The sequence below is a fragment of the Miscanthus floridulus genome, chromosome 17, assembly GCF_019320115.1.
Source record: "Miscanthus floridulus cultivar M001 chromosome 17, ASM1932011v1, whole genome shotgun sequence".
Taxonomy (NCBI): domain Eukaryota; kingdom Viridiplantae; phylum Streptophyta; class Magnoliopsida; order Poales; family Poaceae; genus Miscanthus; species Miscanthus floridulus.
In genome coordinates, this window is record NC_089596.1 from 80,097,260 (window position 1) to 80,108,442 (window position 11,183).

The following is an 11,183-nucleotide window of genomic DNA, read 5'->3' on the forward strand; positions in this document are numbered from 1 at the left end:
CAAAGAGGTTGAATGAAGACTTGGCTGACCAATCTGATGGCTCCAGTCTCCAACTGAATATGAAAGTGAGACATCGCTATCGTTTTGGATGGTGGTGATCTTGCGTTTTGGACAACTCTACTTCTATTTTATATGGAAAAACAGCCTGAAACCTGAATGTTGTAGCTATAGGTGACCGGCGACGGAAGATAAAAGGCATTGTCTTCGTTTTACATTTATACTGAAATAAAAACGCAAATGAACAAAAATGGGTAAGTTTGACTATACGGCACCTGACACCACAACTGACTAATTCGACAATATGCCGAATTTGGCACCTGACGCCACAACTGACTAATTCGACAATATGCCGAACTTTGCTCTTGGACACAAATTCACAGGGCAGTTAAGCGATGGATTCACATATGTGCATCCAACTATACGGGTCATTTAATGGCAAAGCAATGAAGGCTGAAACAGCCACATATTGTCAAGTGTTCAGATAAAACAGCCACATTTTATGGTTAGGGGGTGTTTGGTTTCATGGACTAAATTTTAGTCCATGTCACGTCGGACGTTCGGATGCTATTTAGGAGAACTAAATATGAGTTAATTATAAAACTAATTACACAGATGGAGACTAATTTACGAGACAAATTTATTAAGCCTAATTAATCCATCATTAGCACATACTTACTGTAGCACCACATTGTCAAATCATGGACTAATTAGGCTTAAAAAATTCGTCTCGCAAATTAGCCACAATCTGTGCAATTAGTTATTTTTTTCGTCTATATTTAATACTCCATGCATGTGTCCAAACATCCGATAGGACGATGGGACAGGGACTAAAATTTTCCTGTAGTAACCAAACACCCCCTTAATGGCATGATGTGCTTGTTCAATTCTTCCTGTATTCTGAGAACTGTGTTGAATGAATACAGCAATTCAAGATAATAACCTATATGGCTCACCACGATATACATATAACCCAAAACTTGGATTCTTGGTCATCCTGGTGATCTTACCCGGATAAGTATAACTGATATAATCGTCAAAATTCTGTACCAATGCCTCAGAAATTACAGGGGGGGGGGGGGGGGGGGGGGGCGAGCTGTTACCTTTTGAATCCTACAGTTAAAACCTACGCTGTGTATCTAACTGAGTGAATGGAGGGTTATTTTTCCCTTCCCATGTATATATGACGGCTGCTGGGTATAAGCCTTGAAGCGAAATGATTTGAGTGCACTTGCAACTCTCAGCATGATGTCATGACGAACGAAATGAATCTGTAGTCCTTGGCGACCTGAGCGGAATACCATCAGCAGCAGATCTGAGAGGAATTCCTTCAGCTGCATAGCCATCCTCATCCGCATGTTTAGGAAGCCGAATTGGTAGATTTGGTGGGAGACCTGTGATGCAAACCGATAAGACATTATGAACATGAGTAGTTTTACAGGCCAAGAGGAATGTAAATGTAGACATACCATCCACCATATCCTTTGTCTTGTGAAGAAGAAAAGTCCCAGAAAGGATTGTAACAAAGCCACACATCTCCGTTACAATTTGCGTTGGATTTTGGCGATCCCAGTCCTGCATGCAATCAGAGTACATAATTACATATTAAAACAGTACCAAAGCATTGTGAAGGGGGGTTCGCAGGTGCACTATGACAGTTCATCTTATGTAGCAATGTTTCCTACTTCCTCCGTCCCAAATTATAAGACGTTTTGGCATTTCTAGATTCATATCTTTTATTATGTATCTAGACATAACATATATCTATTTGCGTAGCAAAATATATGAATCTAGAAAAGCCAAAACGTCTTGTAATTTGGAACGGAGGGAGTAATATGCTTTCTCGAGAATGTGTTCGACACTGATACTATCATGGCTGATACATCTGACAGGTCTCCAGTCTTAAACTCTTCGCTGTTTACTAATACCGTATACCGACTTAACAGATTTCAGATTTTCCTTTTTCGTGATGGAAGAAAGTTTAATGGGGGGAAAACTGAGATTTTAAATGTTCCGTTTCACAAATCACAACAATTTTGCAAATTAAGTATTTACTTAAGTTTAATCTAGTTTGTTGAATTGTATCATCAATGCGCAATAATGAAAATGCCTGACATTAAAACCAGCAGCTGACTCATTCAAAGTAAAGATTAATATACACTGTACTGATTGAAATCTTCAGACTATGCAGGATTAGTAAATGAATTTAGTATGAATAAGTCAGAGTTTGGTGCAGAATTGTGTAAACAAACACATTTAAGGTCAGAATCGGTCACCTCGAACATTATTACACTAGCCAAGATGGTCAAGGATGTAAACATGGTGTAATATATGGGTGAAACAACTGCAGTGTTGAATGTGTCAAGGGCCTGCAAAATTTAATTTTGGTAAGTCAACAAAATCGTAGGACAGAAGAAAAATGCATAAGGTATCCAAATAGCGAATATTTTTTATATGATCTAACCACTAAGAAAAACCTTTTCTCTTGACACAACTACAGGTTACTGTACATGGGCATAGCGTTGATCATACCTTGTTCAGATAGTTCATCTGCGTTACAATGCATGAGATTACAACAAATGAGAACACCCATGTTTGTGGATAAACTAGCTGGTTCATCCCTGAAAATGTAAGCTTCAAGGCTATCCCAAGAGCTTTGACACTCATGACCTGCCAAACCAAGACGAATACATAAGGAGAGCATTTATATCCTAGCATCTCGAGAATAGCTATGTGAATTCACATGAAAATAACTGTTAGTCATGAGAAACTTACCGATAAAGATCCAACAAGAGAACATATGCCAATATATACCATGATATGTGTCTGACCATACTGAGGGACAAAATGGAATATGAGCACAAAAGATGCTGCAAGCACAACAGCTGCATAGAATAGGAATGCTGCAGGACACAATTTGAACCTTAGTACCTGATAAATTAGTATGTTGATGATAGTCAAGGAGAAATGTCTAACAAACTAGTATGTTTTGACTCACGAGGTACCAAATTCAGGAGAAAGCGCAGTACCTGGTTCGGTAGCAAGATCCCACACTTCTGCCACGGACTCAATTTGACGCTCCGGAGGGGCATGAAGCACAATTGTTGTTGAACCCACCACACAAAGAATACAGCCAAGTATACCAAATATATGAAGTTTCTCCCGCAACATAATATGGGCAAGAATAGCACTGAATGAGACATGCCAAAATTATAAGATTTGTAGAAACCTGAGCGGTAAAAGATGTTGATGTACCAATTGGAGATCACATATTAGTCTAATCCTCACCTGATAATTATGCTAAGTGCACCAAGTGGAGTGACCAGGATAGCAGGAGCAAATGCATAAGCTGCAAAGTTAGCGATTTCGCCAACAATCACTGAAATGGAGTACGGATATCATTAGTACGAAATAATGGAACAAGGTTAATATGCTAGAACCCTATTCATATCAGAAGGAAGAGACGCGCTTGTTATCATTCCTGCCCACCACAGTGGCTCAAGCAAGTATGAGTAGCCACCAACACCTGATGGAAATCAGAAAGGAAAGCATAAGTAATGAGGAAATACACAATGTTGCAACCCATCTAGCAAGGTAGAAGCAAAATAGGCTATGCAAGAGTTACATAATTCACTAGCTATTGACAGAGGTTGATTGTACATGGTTGACTGAGCATCAATGGAAGTATTCAAGTTTTGAGTGGCACAAGTCGACAAAACAGATATTCACATATCTTTTGCAACTGATACGTTTCAATAAATGAATATGCCTTCCTTTGAACATTCCCATTCGCGCCATTTCCATATGCGCATGATATTTTCAAATACGTCAAAGCATCATGGAAGCAATAGGAACTACAAGTAACTAATTCAGCAGCATTAGCCAAAATGCATCGCCCAACCACCAACGTGTCAGCAATCAAATATGCTGCTACTGCTAGTGATCTTCTGGGATCAATGCCGAGTAAGCAACTACTGATTGAAGTACATTTCAAGTTTCAACAGGGCAGCTCCCAACATCACACGACCTAAAACTATCACCACCGTGCCACTGCCACCTCACTGCTTAAGCCCCAAGTCCTAACTGCGCTCCGACCCACCGACACCGCCACTGAGATCCAAGGATCTCAGATCTAAGCGGCAAGCCCAGCACGCCAGCAGCGCAACAGCAGCGAACCAAAGCATAGTCGAATCCTGCTACAAAAGCATAGTCCCAAGCAGAGGCAGAGGCAGAGCTGCCCAAAGGGAGGGCCCTCACCTGCTCGGACGCCGGACGCGCCGGCCTTCTTGAGCCCCTTCTTCTTGACGATGAAGCTGGCACCGATGAAGAGGCTGGAGGAGAGCGCGAGCAGCAGGCCCTTGATGTTGTCCGTCGACATCCCCGTGTACGACTCCACCCATCTCCCCACCAGCTGCGCTCCCCCCATCACGCCGCGCGCCGGCCAGCACTCAGGGTTCAGGGCCCCTCGCTAACTAACTCCTCGCCCTCCCCCGTCGGGCGCGGCGGCGGCCACCGCGCATGCGAGATCCGGGGGCGAAGAGAGAGAGAGAGAGGGAGTGGCTCGGTTACGCGGTCCCCCGCGTGGTGGCTCGCTCTCCTCTGCTGGTGGCTCGGCTTTTCGTCCCCCGCGTGGGCTGCGGTTGCTGCGCCGTGGTGAGTTGTGGCGGAGAAGCTAGGCTAGCTACCGTATGGAGCGGGAGAGCGGCGCGGCGGTTGTGCGGGAAAGGGTCGACGGGCGACGACGACGGCGTCGTCGACAGGAGCGAGGGGCCGGGTGCCCGTGTCCCCGAGACCCCGAGGCGTGGGTGTTTGTGTTTCCTGGCCTTGGACACGCCGCGCGGCGCTTGGGCCCGTGCGTGCCTGTGTGGTGGGGTAGGGAGGTGTGGGCGTGGTTGGTCGCCTGCCTTGCCCCCTTTTTTTTTTTTTTAAATTGCTGCCTTGCCCTTGCCGTGCCGCACTGTGGTTTTGGTCTTTTGGAAGCCGGGACCCGGTGGGTTTGAAAGGCTTTTTTGGCACTTTTGTCCGCGTCCGCGTCTCCGCGAGACCGCGACGCGGCCGACGGGAGGACCCGTGCAGCAACGCGGGCTGTCAAAACCATATGCCTAAGCTTTTTTCTTTCTCGAATACGCGTAAGTGTGTGTATCATTGTACTAGTATTAGGAAGATAGAATGTTTATGTTTATAAAAAGTGCCAATGGCGACTGAAACGAAAAAAATAAAAGGCTACATTTTGAAAGCAAACAAATGAAAGGACGGGCAGCTGAGCCATGGCTATGCGGTTGCCAGCTCCGCCAGGCCGTGAGCTCCTGCCTCAATCCAACGATCAGCGTCCGCCTTATCACTTGAAGGAGCTCGTTCACGGTTGATGCCGCCTCTCAAAACCGTCTGGCATTTCGTTCCTTCCAAACCTGCCAAGAGCCAAGAGCATCTCCGAGAGTTTACTAAATCTCTTCCTAATCCTAAGTTTTTAAAAAATTCCATAAAAAATTCATCTACAACAACTCCTAATACAATCTCCTAATATTTTAGGAGTCGGAAAAAATCCCCCTCATCCGCGTAACTTTACGCGCCGCAACCTCGCACGTATCCGTCTGTCGGTCTGTGCCACGCCAGCTTTTTCATTCCTCCTCCAGCCTCCACACAGGAACAAGGACAAAGGCAAGAGTCAGCGATGGGCGCCGGCGCGGGCAATCCTCCTCCTGTTCATCCACCGCCGCCGGCGGCCTTCCATGTGGATCGGGCGCTACAGGCTCTGGGCTTCGAGTTCACCCGCGTCACCGCCGAGGAGGTGATTGATGCAGCCATTCGATTGGCTCAACGGCGGCGCGTCGACGCTGATGGCGGAGACGACGGCCAGCATCGGCTGCTACGTCGCGTCGAGGTACCGGAGGCTAGCCGGGGTGCAGCTGTCCATCAACCACATCGGCCCCACGCGCCTCGGCGACCTCGTCCAGGCGCGGGCCACGCCCATCCAGCTCGGCCGCAAAATCCAGGTACTCACTCTGATGACTCTACCCCATCTGAAAAGCGAAAGCATGCAACGCCTTGCAGATGGAGCCAGATTTATGTGGGGTTCATCAAAGCAACAGCCCAGCGTATTATTGTTGGCTTCTACTGTACTACCTGCCAGCTGTAGCAAAGGTCGAAACGACGACGTCCTCACCACGGCGCTTGCAGGCAGTCGTCCTCACCACGGCGCTTGCAGGCAGGCGGCTGGGTGGTTGCCACGGTTGGCTGGACGATGGCGGCGGCGGCAGGGAGCTCGTGGTCTCAAGTTCGCGTCCTGTAGTTTCCCGTGATGGAAAAGAAAAAAAGCCGCAATATAATTTATATGGCCCTAAATTTGATTTTTTAGATGTCATTTATTAGAAACTTTTGGAGATGATCTTCTTTTTTTCTTCCCAAATTTTTTTAGGAGTTGTCAAACTACAAGTTTTTAAGAAAAAAAAAAGTAGGAAACTCTTGAAGATGCTCTGAGGCGTACAGAGTGTCCGTACCGGATCGCTGGCCACCAGTACACAGTGAACGTAGCCTTCTCCACCATCGGATTGTTGTTTGTGCGGTGGAAGGGAGTTGTTTTCCAAGAGCCTGAAGGATGTGGAACCAGAGCTCCCTGGTGAACGGGCAATTGGCAAGCAAGTGATCGATTGTCTCTCTGCCTTGATCACAGAGGAAGCATTCCTCTCTTGCTTCAAGTCCATGCCGCATCCTTCCATCATTTGTCCAGTGTCTTCGTTTGAATGCAAGCCAAAGGAAGATCTTGACTCGTAGAGGAGCCCAAGTTTTCCAAATCAGTTTGTGTCCGAGGAACGGCGTCGAAGCTATGTGTAACATGTTGTAGGCTGATTTTGCGGTGTAGACCCCGTCGTTCGTCCACCTCCAGATCGTCCGGTCTGGTTGTTCTATCAGCTGAACGTTGCTCACCGCGTCCCACAGGTGTAAGTATTCGATCAGCGCCTGCACTGACAGTCCGCGTGGGATCCCCCGGACCCAATTCATATTAGTCAGACCTTCCCGCACTGATTGCCTCTGTCGAATTCTGCTGGGGACCAGATGGTACAAGCATGGTGCAGTCTCCATGGCTGTCTCGCCATTGATCCATCTATCCTCCCAGAACAGTGCCTGTTTACCGTCCCCGATCGTTGTGAATGTCGAAGCTCTGAAGAAAGCCTGAACTTCTGGGACCGTTTTTATCGGCAATTGGCTCCAAGCTCTGTCTTGGTCTATTTTTTGCAGCCACAGCCATCTTGTTTGTAATGCGAATCCTTGCAGCTTGAGATCGCTGATCCCCAATCCGCCTAGCTGCGTCGGCTTGCACACTGTGGGCCAAGGAACCATGCACTTGCCCTGTACTGAAGACTCTGATCCCACCTAGAAGAATTTCCGGCAGATGGAGTCGATTTCCTTTCTTGCCCAGCCTGGCAGGTTCTCAGCCATCATAGCATAGATCGGTACTGATCGCAGAACAGATTTAATCCATACAAGCCTTCCACTGCGTGCCATAAGAGAGCCGTGGCATGGTGTCAGTTTCGTAGCGACCGCTTCAACCATAGATTGGTAGTGCTGCTTGGGTATAGCTCTGGTACTGAGTGGTAGACCGAGGTACTTGATGGGGAATTCCTGCACTTGGCATCCAAGAATAGCCACGATCTCGTCAATAGCTTCCTCCCGGCCAAAGATAGGAGTCACTGAGCATTTGGCCAGGTTCGTTTTGAGCCCAGACACCTGCCCGAAAACCTCCAGTATCTCCTTTACGGTCATCGCTTCTTGCACAGTTGGCCTGATGAATAGAATGACATCATCGGCATAGAGGCTGCACTGGTACCTTATTTCCGATGGCTCCATCTTGCATAGGACACCGTCATGGGATGCTTTGAGAAAGAGGCGATGTAGGACGTCCATTGAAATGATGAACAATAGAGGAGACAGAGAATCCCCTTGCCGCACGCCTCTGAGATGCCTGATCGATGTCCCCTGCTGACCATTCAGGATGATCCTGGAAGATGCCGTGCCCATCAGTGTTGAGATCCATCGCCGCCACTTAGGCCCAAAGCCCCATGCCTGTAACAATTCCAACAGGAATGGCCAAGACAGTGTGTCGAAAGCTTTGGAAATATCCAGCTTTAGCAGTAGCATAGGAGTTTTCCTCTTCCTGATCAAAACCGTAGCCCTCTGGATGTACTTATAATTGTCATGTATGGATCGATCTCTTATGAAGGCATTCTGGTTTCTTGCTACCAGCTCATTCATTTTTGGCCCCAACCTTAATGCCAGTATCTTGGATATGAGTTTTGCAAAGCTGTGCACCATGGTGATTGGGCGGAAGTCAGCCGGGCAATTAGCGCCCACCTTCTTGGCCAGCAGCACAATCAGCGCCTTGTTTAGTTTGGCCATGGCTCGGCTGGTATTGTTTGCAAATGCATTGATCGCCGCCATAAGCTCCATGTAGGCAGCCATCAATTGAGACTACAAATCTCTCAATACAAGATGATGTTCTTTGTAAAAAGTAGATTAAGCTTTTGTCAGACTTTTTATTACTGGCCTTGCTCACAAACCGTGGAAGTGCGTGATGAGGCTGCTGTTACTTTGCACACAACGAGAATTCAGTTGGTGCCTCGCACTTTTGTCAGGAGAAGCAACTGCTGCTTCTGCAGGCTAATACAAACCCCTGCGAAACCACCAACGTATGTGACGTGGAGTCCCTGTGCCGATGTGGAGGCTGGGGCTAACAGCAGCCTGTAGCGTTGGGGCTGCTATGACCGATTTCTTAGAAGAAGGGAAGTGTTATGATCCAAGTGCACGGTGTCACGAGGACCCTGCACTTTCCTTTGTAATTAAGGAATAGTTTTTTTTTTGGCAGGCACAAAGCATATCATGATATGATCAGCCTATTCGTTTGTTGGTTCCAGCCAGAATTTATCAGTCAGCCAACAGTGTTTTTCTCTCACAATAAACCAGCACCAACCGGGCTTATCAGCCCAGAAACCAACCAACGAACATGCCGGATAACTGCTCTCTTCATCCTCAAATATAGTGCATTTTGTTTACACCAAAATTTGAAAGAAGAATTGCAGGGACTCGAAAGCTCCCAAGATCATGTCGTCAGATAATCAATTGCGTGAAGATCGGTATCTATTGATTCGAATGCAGCACTAGAAACGGCTTTCTTCAAATAGCGCCAGCAGATAACGACAAAAGCTACGAGCGGCGCCCGGGAAATCATGTTGGACTCTACAAAAAGAGAAAGATTAGAGTCCAAGTTATCTTAAATTAGGAATGTTTTCTCTTAGACAAAAAAATTATAATAAATCGTGCTTAAGCAGGATTCATGCGTAGGTTTCGGATATAAATATTGGACCCCGGCTATTGTAAAACACACGATCAATCCAATACAAGTTACTTTTTTCGGCTTCGGTCACCCCTTAGGAGTAGGAGTAGAGTAGATCTTGGCGAGTTCTTCAGCGAGCAGGGCTGCATCGATTCGGCCGACATCTAGCTTGTCTGTAAGTACCGTCATGGCTTATACTTCTGTTCGTACGGGCTGCATCGATTTAGTCGACCTCCACTGCGACTCTGGTATAAGCTAGTTATCGACTCTTGTTTAGTTCAAGTACGGCTGCATCGATCCGGTCAACCTCTACTGCTCGAACTAGATTAAGGTCAAGTTATCGGCTCTATCTAAGGGCGACGTCCTTCGGATAGATTCATTAAGTTACCAATGTTGCTTATTGCTTTCATTGTTTATTTAATTATAACAATATCACTTTGTTCGATTGACATTGATCTAGATCGGCGTTATATCCTGTTTAACACATCGTTTGTTAATCTAAACTGATCTAATCTGCATCTTAAACGATAAGTTATGTTTTATCGGCTGTTTTATGTCAATCTTGATCGTGCATAGTGTGCGGTTAAGGCATGTTTTGTCTTGAATAGATCTATTAGCTAGCAAAAACTGTTCCATGGCCCGTTATCATGGCCCGTGTGATTCTGCCTCACACCCCACTGTTAGCACCGTGGAGTGAGGATCGTTATTTAGTAGATCTGTTCCTGACAGGGCATGACCTTAGCTGTGCGTCTGTGCGCTATGCCTGAATCGGCTGTTTTAGCCAATATTGAGTGCTTTCACATACGCAGTTCACTTCACGAGACCGTTGAAGTAAAGATAGGTTCAAAGATGTGTTAGCCCCATAATCTTATTATTGTATTATGGCCTGCATGATTCTGCCTCATGCCCCACTGATATTAGTAAAAAGTTAGGGTCATCAAATCTATTGTTGTTTCTACGGCCTGTATGATTCTGCCTCATGCCCCACTGGTCATAGCGATAGACGAGATCTAATATGTTCATTAGATTTATCTTTATTAAATTGTTAAATGATGATGAGCTGCTTTTTTTATACAAAAAGAGATTCAGTTACTTGCAGTCATTGACTTAGTATAAACTGATTACTGTTGACATCATATTACCATTGATTAATATTTGTCTAAATAACGAGATTCATCTTGAACGATAACCGATTTACCTCTCATAATTCCATGATCATTAACTGATTTATTCTTATGAATATGCTGGAATCGAATATTTAGTCGATCTCGTTCCATATCGGCTTTCAGAGCCGTACATTCGGGACTGTCTGGCAACATCGACATGTTCCGCCTTAAATTACTGATTAACTTTATCTCTTTGTCAATTGCAGGATCAAATTGACTGGCACGTCTCGGGAGGAGTGCGCATGATCGACCATCCTTACGCTGAAGCTAGGCAGATCTCCAGCTCCATCGAGCAGACCCTTCCGGCTTGCTCGTGTGCCCTCGGCACGGGACGAAATTTCCGTGTCGACACATTTTGACCATTTTAAGACAAAACAAGGGAGAGTGCAATAGACGCATGTATCCCTCACTTACTTTCCTAATGTATTGAAATCTGATTCTTTGCATGATTAAAGGTGAACGCTTAGTCTCCTTATACAAAATATGACAAGTATATGAATTACTTTCCATATACAAAATAATCACATATTTTATTTAAGTAAACATTATTTTCTTGTTCATTGGATGTACTATATTTGAGGATAAATTTAAAATGACAGAATGCACTATATTTTAGAACAGAGGGAGTACAGTATTTGCTATTTTTTAAATTAGATTGAAAATAGATTTATTTTAGCTGCCATGTCGCAGCA

General features: G+C 45.6%; 1 protein-coding gene across 1 annotated transcript; it reads right to left on the reverse strand.

The window, feature by feature from the left end:
* Positions 1-1,085: 1,085 nt before the first annotated feature.
* On the reverse strand, positions 1,086-4,835 carry LOC136517065 (probable magnesium transporter NIPA4). The gene is made up of 9 exons (XM_066510578.1): positions 4,255-4,835; positions 3,467-3,523; positions 3,286-3,376; positions 3,027-3,187; positions 2,773-2,900; positions 2,530-2,667; positions 2,274-2,366; positions 1,467-1,572; positions 1,086-1,391 (listed from the first exon to the last, which is right to left on the reverse strand). Exons 1-9 carry the CDS (start codon positions 4,421-4,423, stop codon positions 1,249-1,251), a joined length of 1,086 nt encoding a protein of 361 aa, XP_066366675.1. The 5' UTR covers positions 4,424-4,835; the 3' UTR covers positions 1,086-1,248.
* Between the last annotated feature and the right edge of the window lie 6,348 nt (positions 4,836-11,183).